The 20,342-nt window shown below is 42.1% G+C and overlaps 3 protein-coding genes across 3 annotated transcripts; 2 read left to right on the forward strand and 1 right to left on the reverse strand.

The window, feature by feature from the left end:
* Positions 1 to 200: 200 nt before the first annotated feature.
* Positions 201 to 4,124, reverse strand: isl1b (ISL LIM homeobox 1b; the record flags this gene model as incomplete). Its single annotated transcript, XM_080842582.1, has 6 exons — positions 201 to 305; positions 418 to 543; positions 808 to 1,082; positions 1,284 to 1,531; positions 1,940 to 2,129; positions 4,097 to 4,124. 6 exons carry the CDS (start codon positions 4,122 to 4,124, stop codon positions 201 to 203), a joined length of 972 nt encoding a protein of 323 aa, XP_080698708.1.
* Positions 4,125 to 4,144: 20 nt separating this feature from the next.
* golph3b (golgi phosphoprotein 3b) lies at positions 4,145 to 11,540 on the forward strand. Its single transcript, XM_080842583.1, has 6 exons — positions 4,145 to 4,511; positions 5,407 to 5,538; positions 6,406 to 6,520; positions 6,754 to 6,769; positions 8,035 to 8,173; positions 9,158 to 11,540. The coding sequence occupies exons 1-6, from the start codon at positions 4,305 to 4,307 to the stop codon at positions 9,398 to 9,400; spliced, it is 852 nt and encodes a 283-aa protein (XP_080698709.1). The 5' UTR covers positions 4,145 to 4,304; the 3' UTR covers positions 9,401 to 11,540.
* Positions 11,541 to 15,043: 3,503 nt separating this feature from the next.
* sub1a (SUB1 regulator of transcription a) lies at positions 15,044 to 19,421 on the forward strand. Its single transcript, XM_080842287.1, has 5 exons — positions 15,044 to 15,124; positions 15,913 to 15,991; positions 17,318 to 17,443; positions 17,544 to 17,652; positions 19,167 to 19,421. Exons 2-5 carry the CDS (start codon positions 15,923 to 15,925, stop codon positions 19,244 to 19,246), a joined length of 384 nt encoding a protein of 127 aa, XP_080698413.1. The 5' UTR covers positions 15,044 to 15,124; positions 15,913 to 15,922; the 3' UTR covers positions 19,247 to 19,421.
* The last annotated feature ends 921 nt before the right edge of the window (positions 19,422 to 20,342 follow it).

Genomic DNA, 20,342 nt, shown 5'->3' on the forward strand with positions numbered 1-20,342 from the left:
AGGATGTATACACATTTTACTTTTACCTCACTGATGGCACACTGCACCTCAGGAGCAATTAGGGGTTCAGTGTCTTGCTCAAGGACGCTTCGACAGGGAATCTAACTAGCAACCTTCTGATTACTAAACGACTTTCTGTAAACGACTCCTCTACCTCCTGGACCACTGTCGCCCCCCGAGAGTGCTTGGTGCCCATGGATTTACTGGATCCCACTGGACACTGGACTGGACACCAGGCTGTTGCAGGGAGTCTCCAGCATCCGGGAGGACAGTAACCTGGAGTCTGCCTCGCCTGACGGAGAGGTCTGACAAACACATACAGAGTGGAGATCAGCGTGAGGACTTTTTCCCTCAGCAAATGTAAGCAAAATACACAAAGAGGGACAGGTGTAGAGCGATATCTCATTTAAAACTCACCCCCAACCAGTCGTCACCGTCAGACTGTAGTGTCAGCTCATTTATAATCTTCCAGGATTGCTGAAACCTCAGGAAGTCCACTGGACCTTCAAGACAAGGTGTCTCCAATGTCCTCTCTGTTATGACCTTGACAGAGAACCGCACAGAGTAAAACAGATAGAACTAATAGCTATTCCTTTGTCAATAACACCCATTGTTTCAACTGTTCATGGCTATGACATAATGCTTATAAAACATGTCAGCGCGTTTACAACTTGTAGCATCTTGACAAAAGTCTCAGGATAACAACATGATATGGTCTTGATTTATAAAGAAACCTGTTAAATTAAAGATACATTTTAGACAATGTTTCACTACTCATTTAAAAAGTTTGATTTATTTTTTTCTAACCTTTTGGGCGGTCTGTGTCAGAGTTGGGTGCAGGTGCCGTTTTTTGTCTTTGCACCTCTTGTTCTGGAACCATACCCGGATGACTCTAGAACTCAGGCCCGTCATCTCCACCAACTGCTCCTTGACCAGGGCGTCTGGCCGCGGGTTCGCGTTGTAACAGGTCTGTAACATATGCAGCTGTTTCTTGCTCAGGACGGTCCTAACACGAACGGTCCTCTGTGGTGGTGTTGGGGCGCGCTTAATAGGCACGTCCAGATGTTGAGATAATTCGTCCTCTGTTAAAAAAAATACGTTTTAAAAGGTTTGATTCGAGATGTTTCTCGCTGGAAACCTGCTTGTATCACCAGTAGCTATGCCCCCCTTTGGCTGAAGATTAAAAAAAAAAAAAAAATAAATAAATAAAACGTCTTCAAACTGGAATCTTAAGGCAATTTTGTGTTATAGCGGATAGGAAATATGGCTCGTGCCAAACCTACCGTCAACACTGGAAATGTTCTCTGTGGTGTGCTCGCTGCTCTCTTCACTGCGCGTTTCAAAAGCATCGTGATCTGCAGTGCACAGCAGGTGTCCATCCCGCAGGTGGAAGCGATCTCCCGGGAGTAAGTGGAGGTCGCAACTTTCACATCGAAAGCAATCAAAGTGGTAGATCTGCATGCGAGTCCTCATCACCAAGTCCTCTTTGCTGAACACTTTTTGACATTTCCCACACTTAATTCCATATAACCTGAGTGAGGAAATCTCACATTTATGAGAAACATACAGCAAGGGATTGGTCGAAGAAAACATCTAAATAAGTTAATACTATACGTTATAGGCTACGCATACTTTAACTTTATGTGTCCCGCTCAAACGCATTAATACGCAGCTCAATTGCAGCAAGGGATGTTGTGCCAATATAAAGATGCACATTTTTATATTCTGTTGTTAGATGTTATATATTAAGCACTATACACGGATAACTTGTGATCATGACTCACAAACTTGATCACGAATAGATTGTCTGCTTACTGTTGAATGTCTGTTAACCTAATGAAAAATGACATTAAAGTAGGCTAGTAACCGAATAAATCCATTCATGTCATTCCATCACAAAAGACAAGCATGTAAAAAAAAAAGCCTATAATATACACACCTGTAGTAGTCTTCTTTACAGAGAGTTTTGCCTTCTTTCACAAAGCAGGTACCTGACTCCTCCAAAGACTTCTTACATTCGGCGCACTTTAAACATGCCGCGTGCCACTCCATATCCGGGGATACCCGCAAAAAGAAACGGTCAAGAATCTGATGTCCACATCCCGTACACGAAGAAATTAGCGTACTTTCTACAAAATACATTTACAAAGGAACACACCTGATGAAAGTCCCGCGCTGCTCTACACATGAAAACCTACGACTGTTAGTACCCAAGTGCCAATTGCTTCGAACCAGTGTTAATAACCTATAGGCTAGTCAATAAAACGAGCAGGGGGACATGCAAATGTGTTACCATACATTTCCACCCATACTGTAGGGATAATCTCCATTCAATTAAAGCACATTTTATTCGAAATATATAATGTTCTCTCAATAGCAGAACTGCCTGGTATTTGGCTTTTTTTTACTCACCCCATTTTAATGTTGTTTTTTGAGGATATTCCATACTAATAGGCTACATTCAACTTGGTAGGACCTTATCCAACTTGTAGCCTATTTTCGTTCTTATGAATACGAGGCTGTAGTGCACCCGGCAAACGCTTCACTCATGCGTCACGCTGGCACAGTGTGTGTGTGTGTGTGTTTTCATTTGTGCCGCTGCACATTTGTAGTGTGGCGACTCCAATTAAGTGGTACGCCGCTGCAGTTGGGAAAGGATTGGCATGAGAATGTCACCGCTATTTATCTAATCAGTGTTTAGGTGAATAAACATTTTGAGATTGAGTCTGTACGTCTGTGTGTGTTTTCTATTGTGCCAAGTAGTCTATCATGTTTGTTTGAATGTTAGTCAATCTGTCTGTATTAGTCGTTCTCTCTCTGTGCTACTTCTGTCACACACACACACACAAACACAGATCTAACTCTCTTAACCTAATCTTAAATGGTACCCTGAAAATAAATCTGAGCTCCGGTGTGAACCTGTGTATGTCTCTGATAAGAGCTTACCACCCAGGTGAGTGTTTGTGTGACAAATATGAGTTGTAAGGCCGGAGGAGGCGATCTGGTTAATAAGTAGGCTATTCAGTTACCGCTGCTTAACTTTATCACCATGTGTTGACCACACATGGTGATCAAGGCACACACATTTCAGCTATGGTGGGCTGCTTTTGGTTAAACACTGAAACATTGCCTATAGGCATATTAATCAATGTTATCCAATAATTCAGTGGAATAATTCTTCATATATAGACTTCTAGAATTTAGAATCTTCTTTTAGAATATGACACTTTTGCTCCGTTTAACTTTAATATTAAACAAGTGATGGCATTTATTTTATGAAACACTATTATAGAGATTAGGCTATGGGATTGACAGATTTAGTTTTCTGATGGTGTTAATTAATCTTAACGTGGCATACACCCATTGTAAATGTACAACAAGCTGCATGCACCCAGAGTTTCTAACCCCGCTGTCCAAAAGAATCTAAGGCTACCTAGTCTTTACGTTTACATTTAATGTGTCTTTAGTTCACCATTCTTTATGTCTATTTCGTCTATTTCTTTGCGTGTCTTTCGTCAACATTTGGAAATAGGTCGATTTGATTAATAAAATAAAATAACTGGTCATGGCTGCAGGCCTTTACTAAGATCTAGTATTGTTGTTGGTATCATAGATTCCACTGTTATTTTCTGCAGTTGCACTATTGTAAATTACTGTAGCCTACCATGCTTGATAATGTAGGCTATTTATGAAAACAATTATCAACCTTTAAGAGAAATATCTACCGACCTAAAACAAAATAATATACTTAGAGCTATTCTCAATTCTGTTCTGACATTAAATTAAACAATGTATCTATTTCTTTAAAGTGTGTAAGTGTGTGTGTGTGTGTGTGTGTGTGTGTGTGTGTGTGTGTGTGTGTGTGTGTGTGTGTGTGTGTGTGTGTGTGTGTGTGTGTGCGTGAATTGCGAGCGCGTGTGTGTGTGGGAGAGAATTATAGAGTTTCTAGATAAACTGTTCACATCAGAATTACAGGCGCAAAACAGATATTTATAGACCTCCTTTATAGACACTCATCGAAAAAGATGGTATTCTTGACTTTACTGCAGCCTACCCTGGCTGTCAGGCGTTCATCACAACTTGGCATCTGGGATACCATCTCTGTCGTCATCATTCTCCGCCATATTGTTAGAGGAAATTGAGGAGGAAAGTGCCTGGAAGGCAGCAGTTCTCGAATGCCTGACTATCCACGTCAACAAGGACTTTTCGATGTCTTAGGTTTCTAATTCATTGTCATATCTATGCATATCCTGTTCTGAAGGTGATTTAGTGGTGTAGTTGCTGTTGTGGCCTATCCATAGATCATGACTTCCTTAACACAGAGAAGCTCTGGCCTTGTGCAAAGACGGACCGAGGCCTCGCGAAATGCAGCCGCCGATAAGGACCGCGAATCTGGGGAAGACGACGAGTCTCGCCGTGAGGAGGAAGAGGACGAAGACCAGGGAGATTCCAAAGAAACCCGGCTGACATTGATGGAGGAAGTTTTGCTTTTGGGATTGAAGGACCGAGAGGTTTGTTAACGTTTTCTCCCCGACAAGGGTACTAGCTAGCTGTGCTAACTGTTGCCAGCTAATCGGTTTAGAAGAATCTTCTTGGGGCACTGCAGCTATCCTTACGCTATTGCTAACGTTAGCTGGCTAGTAAGCAAGCAAAGCGAATATGGCGCTGGCGATGCATAACTATATAACTGGTTGAACCATGTTGACAAACTAAATGTAGCATCTTCTCCATTGTCAATATAGCCTCATTTACTTGTGTAAGATAAATGCTTAACCACTTAGCCTTGTGTTCATAAAGCAGCTAATGTTAGTTGTTGTATTGCATATGTTATTGATTTACCAATGTTAGCCAGTCAACAAACTATGTAGCAAGCGAAGATAACGCTGGTGAAGTCTTCAACAAAAATGACATAAACTAACATAACACATTCGCCTTAGCTATAGTTGGGTTGACCGTTGTCACAGACACTGAACTGTATGCCTTTGAAACTGATTGCAGTAGGTAACGTTATGATTGCATTTTGTTAATTCAAGATTGGACTGGATATTTAATTATATACAACTTGCAGCCTCCCGACCTTTCCTGTCCTGCCCAAATGGCCCACTATTTGGCTAGAAATAATCTTTGCATGTCGTTCGATCTAAAGCTTCATTTAAACGAGCACGCAAAATCTAGCTGCGAATTACTCGTCCAGGACATTTTCAAAGTCACTTCCTTACTTGCTCATTAACGAGCCTACGAGACAGGTCTTGGCTTAGAAGGAAATATAGCTTACAGGCTCTTAACGGGCGTGGGAACGCAAAATGTCCTGTTGATTCATAATTTGCGGAACACCGAGCTATGCATTTTCACTGTAACTGGTTTGGCTCCTGCTCAACTCCGAATGTGGACTTTTTTTGACCGCAGGGCTACACATCATTCTGGAATGACTGCATTTCTTCTGGGCTTCGCGGGTGTATGCTCATAGAGCTGGCTTTGAGAGGACGGTTACACCTGGAGCCGTGTGGCATTAGGAGGAAAAGCCTGCTGGCAAGAAAGGTAATTGTGTGTGTGTGTGTGTGTGTGTGTGTGTGTGTGTGTGTGTGTGAGTTTGTGAGGCACAGAAAGAAAAGAAGAATGGAAACATGAAAGTGAAGGCCTTGCTTAAGCCTATCCCTCTCCACTCTCTGTCAACCAGATGTTCCCTTGCGCCACAGCTGTCTTTAGATCTCGAAGATGGGATGGGTATGTGGTTGGGCGAGTTTTCAGAAGAATGTTCTGGGCCATGAGTTCAGATTAGTGCCACAAGGTGATTCTGGACAGATGTTTAGTACTGTGGCCCACTGGCTCTATTGCATAGTATTAGGAGACACAGTTGTATCAAACAAAGTAAACTATTAGGTCCTCTGTTTTTTTTCTTTCATATAAGCCTATACAGTTCAGTTGCATAAATAGGTTGTTGATTGTTGTGCACATGTAAGCTCTGTATCATGTAATATACTCTGTTTGAAAGAAAAAGGGCAATCTGAATTCGGGAGAGACAAAAGATTTAAATATTTTGACTGTAAATAGCCATATTGACATTGAGGCTTTTTTCATGCCAAATTTCCTCACGGCTCAGCAGCCTGAAAGCTTCTGTGGGCACAATCCGAACCATTAAAATGATTTGTCGCTACATAATTGGCTTGTTCCACTCCCATGCTTGTTACAAATCACATCAAGGGGGGGACTTGTCTTATTTTCAGTTTTCTGGGTATCTTTAAGCACATGGAACATTGTTTAGATGTGTGACAGTCAGGAGTGGCTAGCATACATGCCTAGCATCACACACACTCACAGATAGACTTCTTTCTAACTCTGCATGTCATGTTTTGTCTTTTTATGTTGGTTAGCGAACAATAATCGCTCCCCTTGAACCCTTGCCAGGTCATCTGTAAGTCCGATGCACCTACGGGCGATATGTTGCTGGACGAGGCCCTCAAACACATCAAAGAGACCCAGCCTCCCGAGACAGTCCAGAGTTGGATAGAGCTGCTGAGTGGTGAGTAGGAGTGTGGCTTGCATGAGAAACGAAGATTGGAGTGTTCTAACTCTGGATTGGCCAGTTACCTTGAGCATGTCAGTGTTCTAACTCAGCATTGGCCAGTTACCATGAGCATGTCAGTGTTCTAACTCAGCATTGGCCAGTTACCATGAGCATGTCAGTGTTCTAAGTTTGCATGACAAACGAAGATTGAAATGATTGTGTGCAGCGTGTGTGCTTGCTGTGTTTAGGTATTAAGTCTAGCAGGTGATGACAGACGTTCAAATTTAGACACCTGTCAGTTTCTTCTACCTGAGGCTGAGCGAAGAAAGGCACAGGTGCGCATTCTGTCAGGTCTTCTATTGCTATTGTCAGCAGCACAGGACCATGGCACACACACACACACACAAACACACACACAAACACACACACTCAAACACACACACACGATGGCAATGTGTGTAAAGTGAATTAGTGGCATGGTAATTTAGCAGCTAGAAGCTGGAAAGTGGTAACAGAGTGTCAATCTGTTCTAAGTGTTAAAAAGTTGTGTTTTGTTTAGATATGGGCGCATAGCAGATCATATGCATGCATTACAATAAACATATCTAACCTGTGCTTGCCTCTCTGCACTGGCTCCCTGTCAAAAGTAGAATTGATTTGAAAGTACGCCTTCTAACACACAAAGCTCTAAACGGCTTAGCTCAAAATTACCTAAGGGAATTAGTTGTTCCCTGCTGCCCACCAAGAACACGTCGTTCCCAGAGTGCAGGTCTTCTTGTTATTCCAAGAATATCAAAAAGCAGAGCCTTCTGCTATCGAACACCCCTCACCCCCCATCCTTCAGTAGAATAAACTTCCTGCCACCATCCAAGAAGCGGACACCCTTTCCATCTATTAATCAAGATTATTACACGGCTCTTCTTAATGCTGTAGAATGCTCCATTCACTTGAATGGGGCTTCCCAACGTTCTGCGGTCAACTATTTTCCGATAACTGACCGTTGCTATGCAGTTAATGACCGCTGTCAAGGAAAGTGGCCTTTTTGCCTCTGATTCACATCTTTCGTAGCACTCCGCAAGTAGTACGGTAACTTATCAAGGGAGTTTCAGCGGACGGTTGAGCAGCTGTGTTCTAAAGAATGTTCAACTGTCTTTGAAGTTCAACGTCTTTGGCGAACTATTTCTCTGCTTTTTAACCTCACTACGTATAGTAACAAAAGCAAATACATTGTAAAAAGACACACTGTGTTAAGTAATTTTTTAGTTTTAGCCGTATAATAAGCGGGATAATGTATAGAACGCCGGTCATTGTCGGGAAAATAAGCCCCTTCACGGTGAATCAACACCCCTTCGCTTCGCGTCGGGGTGCTGTTCGCCCTGTCGGGGCTTATTTTCCCGACAATGACCGGCGTTCTATACATTATCCCTTACTTAAAGACATCCCTCTGTAGTACAGTCTTGAATAATGCTCCAGAATCTGCCACCTGTCGGAACATATAACACACTTGGTGTCAGCCATGTTGTGTTTAGCAGCAGCGGGCTACAGACAGCGCGTGTTGTACAGTGTGGGAAGGTCTTTACGGATCCCGGGCACATCTTGCCGCCTGTGGTGCGCCTGTGGGCAGCCAGTCGGGCACTGGTGTTGTATCCTGTCGCCCTTACTAAGCTTGTATAACTCACATTCTTATGCGCCATGTCAGCAACCAACTACATTCCCACACACCATGCCGGGCAGCCTCTCCCCTCTCCTTCTAGATCATATTATGCTAACCGTAATACCGATAAAGTGGCCATATTGCCTACTGGTAATTGTTTTCCTATGTCTCTTCATCTCTTTATCTGTTTATCAAATTGATGTTTACTAACCAAATTTTCTCTCTTATAGCGTGAACTTTGCCCACTAACGCCGATGGCTGTTAAAACATTGTTCCTCATCACCATAACCATAAAGTACTTCTACACATATTGGGCAGCAATCTCTTTTTCTTCCCCTTTTAGTCTAGACCGTCTCTGCTCTGGGATGCTGCTGTAGTCTCTCCACCTGATCTCGGTGCACAAACCCTCTGCCTACACCTACCCATCCCCACCACTCCCATCATGCAGTATTCCTACCCAGCTCATGATGTATCTACATATTCTGTGGTAGCCTATTTTACCGTGCCGCCATTGACATAGTTTCTGTTTCTTTGCTCTACTTACCATTGTAATAGTAACCTCACACGCACACTGTATACCCTCTGAGCTGTTCTACAATACTGTGGAACACAATACTGTTCTACCCCGCCCTACTTTACGTCATGTATTTACCATCTTATGTTAGCATGTATCGTGTACATTTACCACATGTATACTAGCATGCTTATCCTGATACATTTATGTGTAATTGTATAATATGTATACGTTCTGCACGCTCCGCCCCACCACTCCGTTTCTATCTCTACCTACCTACCTAGCCGGCACCAAGCAAGTGACCCCCCCAACCCCCCCGCGATCTGCTCATGGTTTATTCCTTGCCCCTCTCCCCGTTGTACTAACTCAAGGGGGGTTCAGGCCCTGAGATCTGTAAAGAACCTTGAGACAATTTTATTGGTTTGACGCTCCATAAATAAAATTGAATTGAATTTACTCGTTGTTTTTTTGGGGGGGGGTGCAGGAGTCGGTGCTCGAGCGCTGGGTCAACGAGCCGCAGCGCATGGACAAGCGGTCGCTGGCGCTCATCTTCCTGGCCCACTCGTCCGACGTGCTGGAGAACGCCTTCGCGCCCCTCCTGGACGAGCAGTACGACCTGGCCATGAAGAGGGTGCGGACGCTGCTTGACCTCGACCCCGAGGGCGAAGCCGCGAAGTCGGGGGCCAACGAGCTGCTTTGGTCCGTCGTGGCCGCCTTCACCAAATGAGTCGTGGGAAGAAAAGACGGGGGGGTTTAGAGAAAATGGTTGACAATTTTTAGCTTGCTCACGGAGGCAGACTTGGAGCCTTGGAGCCTGCTCTTGTAGCTCCCATGTTTGGACCCCTGTGTGAAAGGTGGTGGAAATGCTTAGAATGTTAATTAAGATAATAATTATGATGACATTGACGATCGGGGGGAGACTCTTTTTTTTGTTTTTTGTTTTGTTTCCTTTCTCCTTTTCTTTAGATCAACCTGTTTCTGACCTTTTCTTGGCCACAAAACGAATGCAGTTGACTGTGAGGATTCATGTAATTGGAGCACTTGTGTGATTCTACCTGGTCTCCCCCTTTTAACACTTGAGGAAAACGTGGGTTCTTCTTTCAGTGTGTGCGTTGTCTAGGCTCCTCCTTCGTCAGGAAGAGAAAAAACAGCACTGTTGCTGGGCTTCTCACAGGCGATGATGAATCAGACCTAAACTCAAGCCTGCTTGACACTCAAAGCTCCATTCCTGTCATGTGTGTCTGACCCTAAGGACTAAAGAAAATGCCTTCGGTCTCTCGGCCAGGGTGTTCATTGACCCCTGCTTTCCAATAACGCTAATGAACACTAACGTCTGCCACCCACTATACTCATCCAATTGAAACTCACTTTTAACCAGTGGAAAGGAGGTAGGAAGGGACCGCTTTCTAAGTTATGAATATCAAATCGATGAAGGGAAACCAGAATAGCTGTGGCGAGTTTGGCAGCCAGTATCTGTATGCCTTTGCTCCTGTCATCAATGGTCCGCCACATTGTGTGTGTGTGTGTGTGTGTGTGTGCACAGTGTCACAGTTTCATGTGAAAGACATTCCCCTTTACAGGCCCCAGAAGATAGAGGGCTTCCAGACTTGATTGGGCAAGAATGTAGGTCTGTTTAGTGGTTATGAGTGGACTGTGATCCCCATTAGGTTATGTGACGAATGGGAACTGCAAGAGTAGGATAACCGGTTAGCATAAAAGCATCATGCTGTGCAGGTTTGTGAGGTATCATTTACAAACACTGGTGTCGGTGATAATGTGATATGTGGATACGAATGTTTATGTGTCGGGTGTTTGTATGCACAGGTGTAATATGTAGCTTGATCTACGTAATCTCATAGTGTATTACTCTTGGATCTCCCCTGTTCCAACTCACTGTTTTCGGCAGACATTGTTGTAAGCTTGAAAAACAGGGCTTATACATTTTTTTTTTCAATGCCAGTTAACAACCTTTTTTGGGTTTGTAAAGTATTTTGGCAAAGAGAGAAATCTTAAAGACGTTTGCCATCTTTTCGCATACACCTCAACGAAGTTACCTAATAGCCCTTACCAAACCTTATGCCCAGTCTACCTAGCAGTTCTATTGTTTATGTCGACCCTGTGGTCTGCTGGTGCGGACAAACAACTCTTTGACCTCAATCTCTCATAGAGATTGGTCCATGCCCCTAATGCTCTCCCCGGAACCTTCCTCGCCTTGCTTTCAGATACTTCTACACATTTGTTAAGCAAGTGGAGCTTGCCTTTTTGGGGGACTAGCTAATCGCTTTCCTTACAATAAGCAAACTCACTCAGGTGCTGCTGAGATGATTTTTGGACCGGTACTACTTGGAAGTTCTACTGTTGTCCCAGGACAAATAGTGGGGACACTCACCCTTGCACACTAACCCTTCATCAGGCCTCGCTAAACAAGACCAGCACGCCTAGCTTTGCTGGAACGAGAGGCATTTTTTAGTTTGGCATTTTTTAAATAATTTCACCACCTCCCGTATTTTTCATATTAAACCATTTGTTTTTCTACTTGTTAAAGCTTTTATGACATTAATTCCCTTGTACATTTTTTTTTTTAATGAAGTGTCTCTTCCTCTTTTTGGTTTTTCCTGCTTTTCTTTGTCTTTGGACATCTTTTTGGCTAATCGGTTCCCTCTTCAGTGGTTGTGTTGTGTGAGCGAGTAGACGAAGTTTGATTGAGAGAAAGGGGTGGGGTGGGGTGCACTGCTTGTTTTCTTAAAGGTGAGCAGGGATCAGATCTGTAGATGTATCGTTGTACTCCGATGTAGGCTACTCAAACATGTCGTATGTAAATGTATTTCCGAGACTACATGAAAGGGATCCTGATTTGTACACTTGCTTTTTACCACATAATAAAAGAAAATCTTTTAAGTGCCTGAAATGTTGTCATGGTAGTCTCACCCTATTTACCCATGCACATATTTAGTTAAGGGAAGATTAAATGTCTATGTACTTGTACATGAAGAATACATCGTGAAAAGCTCACGTGTTAAATCAAGATGTTCTCGATGCAAACACATCACAAATGGGACTGAATTAGAATATTAATGTTTATTTACAGAAATGAACAACACAGAAAAGCACATACTTTGGATGTGAAAATGTGGTAAGCTTACGACCACAATCGGCCGGTTATAGTCTTAAAAGTTCACGTTTGTCGTGGAAAGGGAGCAGTCCACACCACAGACAGGTCCACCGATCTCTCAGAATTCTGCTTCAGGGCCTCGAAAAGCTGGCTGTGGGTCTCAGGCGAAAAGCCTGCTTAGTGACAGCGGGGACATGAAGTTTCCGCGAAGAGCCATGTATTTTCGAAAATGGTTCGAAAATTAGGTTTGGCATGCCTTCATTGCAGAAGTTTCACCGCTTAACCGGTAGCTTCCGCACACCGCCCGACTGTCGATCTTTGAACGGGCCGGCGAAAGAACATGTCGTTGCATGTACCAGTTACACTTCCATCGAAACCATTCAGCCTCACTTGAATTTGGCAGCCTGGTTGTAATTCCTTAATAGAATATCCAAAAGCTTGTACTTCCAGTCAAGAAGATCGCCCATCTTTTGCAGCTGACGGGCACATTCAAGAACAGCAGCTTCTTCTGAAAAGGTAGGAAAGAATCAACGTTATTTACGAACAACCGAGGTAGAAGTTAACAGCAGGTAAATACGGAGAAAGTGACTCGTCAGGTTCTATCAAGTAAAAGGTTTACCTTTTTTGGACATTGTGGCGTATTCGGTGTTTGTTCTTTACAGGTAGAACTGTCCAAATGGCTTGGTTCTTTTGTTGTGAACAGGGAGTCTGATGTGATTCCAGTGTTGCTACAGTCTAGTTCCGCAGAGAGGAAGGGAATGATACGCTATAGTTAGAAGTCAACACGTTAAATAGCCTGCGTGACGTCACTCGCTCATGTGCTGATGAAGGAATCCCCGACACGTCACACCTGCTCTGGCTTGTTTGCGCGGAACTTACTGTGAGAATAATTCGATTGATTATACGTTCCTTTCGGGATCTGCACACTTGCATAATCGAACAGTAAAAAGGTGTGCGTACTACTGAACAGTGTGTATTTCTGCCGTGGAATTTGAGTCGTTGCCAGAAGCCAGATTGGAAGGGAAGGCTACTTCTGTCGTCCCTTCTTATCTTCCTATAAGCAAACAAAATCACATGCAACATTTTAGGCCTAGTCCTTTATTAAAAGCGACTTGAAATGTAGGCCTACTCAACTGAAATGTCCTTAAGTCAGGCCATTTTATTTAAATATAAGACTCATATATAAGAATCTTGTTATCTGAATAAGCTGTTCATATACCAGTATAGTTTAGTTTGAAAATCAAATGATTTCTCTAAACCATCAAATATTCATAATTTATCAGAATACTTCTAAGGTACATGCTGTAAATTAAGGGCCAACAGATTGGCCCCAATCACATGGTCTACTCTAGGGTGCTTTCCCGTGCACTGGCATGTTCAGACTTGTTAAGTATGGCCTACTGCACAGTGCAGAGTCAAGCCTGCAGGAGACAGATGAAATTGCAGTATGGACACGCCTCCTGTTACGCACACCACTGCAGATGTACTGTGTGTGTTATAACCGAGGATGGTTTGTGACACTTCATGCTTTAATCATGTTGCCATCATCTTATCTTTTCACAGTGTGTAATTTTTATGACTGGCACACTGCACTTGTGTCCTCCTGTGTTGTTTTGAAGCTAATCCAAAATGTAGACAAACACCTTTGTTTACTAAAGGTGCAGTTTGAGGTTGTTTTTTTCTCAAAACACCAAATGCTGTAACGCTTATGTAATTGCGGATAAATAGGGCATGATTAAAAGCTAAGATATTCCTGTGCTTTTTCATGTATTGTGCCTATCTGATGGTGTTGTATTGTATCTGTTCACATTTATCCCTGAAAGATGTAAATGGATACAATAAAATGCTCTTTTAGTCTAGGAGGATTTAAAAGGAAAAACAAAAAAACAAAACATTATTTATTGCAATATATATTGCTTTATTGCATCAAATTATTGCATATTTGTTACCACACTTGTTCATAGTGTAACCGGTAAGATTAGGTCAAAATGGATGTCCAACTTCCTCTAGCACATCCTGATAACAACAACAGATAACTCTAGATAATAGAACATGCGAATAGTGTCCAAAGGTTATTTAAAAAATCACATGCTTCATGTGTCTCCTTTTAACCGGTGTAGATGCATGACAATTAGACTTGTTGTTTGGGACACCTCTTTCATAATTTGTTTTGAATGAAATGATCACAGCACCAATCAGTTTGACAGGCCAAGCAGTTCAAGATCTACTCCAAGTAGGCTAACAGTCAGGAAAACAAGACTAATGTTAATTGTTGCCAATATGCACCATATGAACAGTCACTTGCACCCCCCTGAAATGTAGGAAAAGGCCTGCCCACTTAACGACCCTACTTATATGCACATAAAGCCGCGGAAAAAATTAAGAGACCACTTAAAAATTATCAGTTTCTGACAATGTTCCCCAACTCTGAGGAGTGTTTTTTCCAGCAGGGCAATGCTCCATGCCACACAGCCAGGCCAGTAAAGGTGTGGATGAAGGACCACCAGATCAGGACCCTGTCATGGCCAGCCCAATTCTGAGACCTGAATCCCATAAAAAACCTCTGAAAGAGGAAGATGGATGGTCACAAGCCATGAAAAGAAGCCGAGCTGCTTGAATTTTTGCGCCAGGAGTAGCATAAAGTCACCCAACGGCAATGTGAAAGACTGGTGAAGAGCATGCCGAAACACATGAAAGTTGTGATTTTAAATCAAGGTTTTTCCACCAAATATTGATTTCTGAACTCTTCCTAAGTTAAAGCATTAGTATTTTGTAGTTTAAAAATGAATATGAGCTTGTTTTCTTTGCATTATTCGAGATCTGAAGACACTGCATCTTTTTTGCTATTTTGACCAATTGTCATTTTTCTGCAAATAAATGGTCTAAATGACAATATTTTTATTTGAAATTGGGTAGGAATGTTGCCAGTAGGTTATAGAATAAAACAAAAATGTACATTTTACTTTAACACATACCAATAAATAGTAAAACCAGAGAAACTGATAATTTTGAAGTGGTCTCTTAATTTTTTCCGCGGCTGTATAATACTGCACAGCAAACACGAACTATTTTAAATTACGTGTCTCTTATAAACCAAATGCAATTAAAAAAATTCGACCTATGTAACTATTAGATTAACAGGCTGTTAGTTTCGCCGTGCTAAATATTTCAGTTTTGGATGGATGCATTTAAACTGCGAAGCATTTGCGCCACAGGGACAGCACTCGCAGCATTCGCAGGCTCCGCACATTCAGTAAGCTTGTGACTATCCTCCTTGTGTACTTTGCCCGCCCGAAAGGATCCCCTGCCAGAAACATATACTTGCAGCAGCACTTGCATGTAAGTAGCCACTGTGGATTACGGCAAAACATCATATTCTGCATAAATATGCATGCAGATGCAGATACAGCGAGGACCATACATGTTTTGTTGTCATATTTTTCGGGGCCTTATTAGCATGTCGCTACATCTCCACTATTAGCTGGTTAGCAACCCCGAAAGCATAGCCAGTAGTAATGTAGTCTTCGGGCGAAATTCAGGGTAACAATACGTGAGAAGGTTCTGCGTATATATTTTTAAAACGTTGTTAGATAGCGGTTGCATAACAGGGTAACGTTATTAGTCCTGAGGTTATAATCTACCGTCAATCGCGAAACAAAGTAATGACCTGAGTGTAATACAATTGCTAATTTATGAATTAGATTTATGTTACACTGGTCGACGTTACATTCGATGATGTGCGCTACGCAGGTGACCCGCGTTTAATGCCACGACCCTAGCTGATGATGACCTTTCACTAAGTTGATAATATAATGATTATATTTGTGTCACCATCACGTTACATAAACGGCAAACTTGGTAACATTTTTTAATTGATTTACCGCCATAATTGAGCATGATAACGTCATATCGCTTCCTGTAAACACAGTTACACTTCGTTTAATCTCATGCATAGCCAATGATTTTAAATGCTGTTGATGCATTTGTTGCCTCATTTTTCCAACTGACGTACAATTCTCCATTAGTAATGCTTTTTTTATAATGCGCACCATTAACACGCAAACATGCAAGAAAGGCAACTGCAGTTTTATCTGTTACATCTGTTATCTGTTGTTTCGTTTGTTTAGCGGTAACAGAATGCCCAAATCAAAGGAAGTTCTGTCCTCATCATCTGGCAGTGACTCCGATAGTGAAGTTGACACTAAGGTATGTACATCAGGCTACCTGTTGTTCATGTATGTGCGCATACTGTATGTGTTTCACTGTATGGGTTTTATTTTATTTACCAAACCTTATTAAAAAAAGACTCCTATCCAAAGTGACCTTTAGATATGGGCTATTTGTAGATGTTGCTGTGAGTGTTTATCATATCCACAATCAGAGGTGAGTGTGGATGTGGTGTGATGTGGATCAAAAAAGCCCCTGACCATACAGCTAAATGGGTCCTCAGACACTACGTAACAGGCAGGAATGCACCATTGGTTTGACTTGTTCCAGTAGTTACAGTGAAGCACATATAATGGTCTGAAGTGTTGGCAGAGTGAGGTGAAACTACATCTTCATCACACTAGGACAGCATTGGATTTCAGAAAGCACAGCACGGGGGAAAAAACCAAAACCTTGCAGTCACGCTGCTTTGTCGAAACACTTAACAACAGATTCCAGGCTTTTGGCGGGTATTTCCTGGTGAACCACAGATGTTCCTGTTATTGGCTTGATTCATGAACATTCCACCGGGTGACTCTTATTCCAGACAAAGGCCATTGATAGGAATTTCAAATCATTGTTGTCTTATTGATTTCTCCAGTAAGTAGCATGTTGTCGACAATGCAACATTAACCAATAACGTCAATATCATTAACTTCCTTGAGGTGATACAGGATCCTATTGTTCCTGGTCCCTCTGGTGCTGTTGACCTATTGATATTTACCAACAAGCTCTACATAATCAGACTTTAAAGCACAGGAATTTTATCGGAAGCAGACTTGCCTGTCTATTTAATTCAGGCTCATTCCCAGCAACTCCTCTGAATTAAAGTTAGTAATAATAGAGCAATGATGTGCTTACTTAGATGGGTGGGCGTGCTCTTTCCCCAGAAGTGAATGTTTTGACACCTGTTAGTCATGATAGGCTGAAAAAAGCACCTGGGGAAGATATGGAGCGGAAGGGTGTGTGTGGAAGTCTCCCCTGGTTAAAAAAAACAAACACAGGCCTGTTTGGGTCAGTGGATTATACTCCTGACACCGCAGGATACACTCTGGGAACTGACATGTGGGGGATATCAGAATCAGAATCAGGTTTTATTGGCCAAGTTAGTTTGCACAAACAAGGAATTTGTCTTGGTACAGTGACTCTCTGTGTGCTTACACATATTTACACAAAATATACATCACAACACAAAACAATACAACAGTGCAAAACAATACACCAGTGCAATGCAATGCAACTATACAACAGTGCAATGCAATGCAACAATACAACAGTGCAGTTCAATGCAACAATACAACAGTGCAATCTGTGTGTGTGTCTCAGGCTAAGAGGAAGAGGGCCGTGACTCCAGAGAAGCCGGCCAAGAAACAGAAGGGTGGCGAGAGCTCCAGAGTGGGCGGGGCCTCCAAAAGCAGCAGCAAAGATGACAAAGATGACAACATGTTTCAGGTGAGCCTGAGTTTAACCGCCAGTGCTCCCAACATGGTGGAAATAAAAGCATAAGTCCTAGCCTAATTTTTCTTGTTCTTGTTCTTGCTCTGTCGTGTAGATTGGAAAAATGAGGTACGCGAGTGTACGGAACTTCAAAGGCAAAGTTCTGATTGACATCCGTGAGTACTGGATGGACCAGGACGGAGAGATGAAGCCAGGCAGGAAAGGTAAAAGAAGGTTCTGGGTGTTTCCATGGCAGCCAGCATGCATGTGATATTTTCAGGGTTAAGAGCTGTGCTACGTGCCATGTTCAGATTACGCAGAAATAACCACATTTTATTTTTGTTTTTATTTTTATTATTATTTTTATTTTTGTTTTTGTTTTTGTTTTTGTTTTTGTTTTTATTTTTATTTTTATTGGTCCTCACTGTTCACCCTGGTATATTTTCACGTCTTGTGCTCGTGAGAGACCATAAGCCCTTGGTCTCTCTTGGGGTTCCACTATTAGCACGTACAATTTGAACATGGCCCGGCTGTCTAAATCCCTGAGGGAACATCCAAAGAGATTGGCTTTCCTGCCCACCAATTATTTTACATGAGTACTGCACATTGAAGGAGGAGTGATATAGTCAGGCAGAAGTTAGAAGAAAATGCTAACATGACTTAGAGTCTTTTTAAATTAGAAGGACTTCTTTTGTCACGGTGTATGCCCATTTGGTAATGGTCCTAGGAGGTTGACAAATGTCCAAAAGTTGTAATTAATGAATTAATTAATAGTAAACACTGCAGAAATACTCCCTGTCACCTCTGTCCCACACACTCTGACGCAGTCAGACAAATAAAGAAATAGAAGCTGATCTAATGCGCATTCACCAAGCGTTTGCTTGAGTTATTGTACTGTAGAGAATGCCGACCGCGCCCATGGTCTCTGTGGCCATATTTGGTCATCCATTATAAGAGGATCCTCTGTGGCCCATGGAGGGCCTTGGTGCGTTGAGCTCCCTGAGGGGGCGTGAGCAGATGCATTACGAGGAGCCTCCCTTGACTGGAGCTAATGTATGTATGAGTGCAGACTAGCTGTTGGCAGCGTGCATTACGAGGAGCTTCCCTTGACTGGAGCTAATGTATGTATGAGTGCAGACTAGCTGTTGGCAGCGTGCATTACGAGGAGCTTCCCTTGACTGGAGCTAATGTATGTATGAGTGCAGACTAGCTGTTGGCAGCGTGCATTACGAGGAGCTTCCCTTGACTGGAGCTAATGTATGAGTGCAGACGAGCTCTTGCAGCGTGTCATTTGACACTGGAGGGCCGTTTCCATCGCACATTTATTTTCTCAGAGTGAAACCTGGCAGTTAATATGTGGCCGTGGCTCTGGTAGTTTGCTTTTATAAATCATGGTTTATAACTCTGAGGCCTGATTGTCAGATTTCGCGAAGTGTTTGTGGTGGACATTATCATGTGGAAATTTAAAAGACATAACATAAAATCATAAAAGGCGTCATAGAAGATGCTGATTTTGTGTGTTGCACTAGCTAAGCTAGTAGCTAGTAGCAGAAATGTAGTTGTAACTTCTCTCTTCTCCTCTCCTCTCTTCTCCTCTCTTCTCTTCTTCTGCTGTTCTCTTCTCTCCTCTCCTCCTTTTCTCCTCTTCTCTTCTCCTCTTCTCCTCTTCTCTCCTCTTCTCCTCTCTTCTCCCCTTCTCCTCTCCTCCTCCCTCCTCCTCTCCTCTCCTTGCATCTAGGCATCTCTCTGAACCCGGAGCAGTGGAGCCAGCTGAAGGATCAGATCTCTGAGATTGACGAGGCTGTGAGCAGAACATAAGATGTCTGCTTACTTCAGATGCCTGGCATAGTGTTTTTTTAAACTCTTTAAACAACCTTTTTCCATTGTTTGTGTGTATTGTTTCATATGTTTTATAAAATAAAAATTTAAATAATGACCAGGACCACATTGTGTATATTTTTAGCTCAGTATTTTGTTTATTTGAGCTGTGTGTTGCAACTGTCATTGTAAATCATGATTGTTAATTGTTTACGGTACCTGAATGGTAGTTTTGGGTGGGCTATATAGGGTTTCATTGGGGTGGGTAATTCTAGGACCAATAAAGCCAATAGGGATTTTACTGAGATGATGTGACTTGTGGTTTATGTTGCGAGCATGTTTCATATTTTGTTTCAAGTGGTGCAATACATCAGTATATGTTTTATGTCATGGTTTTTAATATTTAAAGGCACCCAGTGCAACTTTCGAGGCTTAAAAATAAACATTCAATTTCTAGTCTTTTTTACACGAAGTTTCAATTCTATCAGTTCTCACCACACAACGACTTCTCATCTTTGCTCCTTGAATGTCGATATGTAATGGTATGGAGTTATTGAAACTTACCACGTATAAAAAAGACTAGAAATTGAATTTTTATTTTTCGAGTCTCAAGCCTATAAAGTTGCACTGGGTACCTTTAAAATTGAACTCTAAGAAACTGCACTGTAGTGCAAACAAACATGCTCCTTTACAGAAGTCTCTATTCGCAGCAGTTACTGCTTTCCACCTCTAGGTGGAGCTGCATCCAAACCGTTGAAAGGGACCCTGAGAGCAGCATGTTCTTGTTTTGAAAAAACAGCCATTCCATGTGCCGATCCAACAAAACCAATGTTCTCTTTACATGAAAGTTTCTTTGCAAAGGATGAGGCAAATGCACTGATCTCATTTCCAGAAGGATACTATGAAAAGCATATTATATGACAATTCCTTTTCTTTCTATGTCGTTTTCTATTTCTTGAAAACAAAACAAAAAAGCAGTATTTATTGTTACACCAGGTTTTATTGCTCTTAGCTTGACTGTTCTCTCCCATGTACGTCGCTTTGGACAAAAGTGTCTGCTAAATGTAAATGTAAATGTAAATGTAAGATAGGTAGT

This window comes from Sprattus sprattus (assembly GCF_963457725.1).
Source record: "Sprattus sprattus genome assembly, chromosome: 7".
In the NCBI taxonomy this organism is placed as follows: Eukaryota; Metazoa; Chordata; class Actinopteri; order Clupeiformes; family Clupeidae; genus Sprattus; species Sprattus sprattus.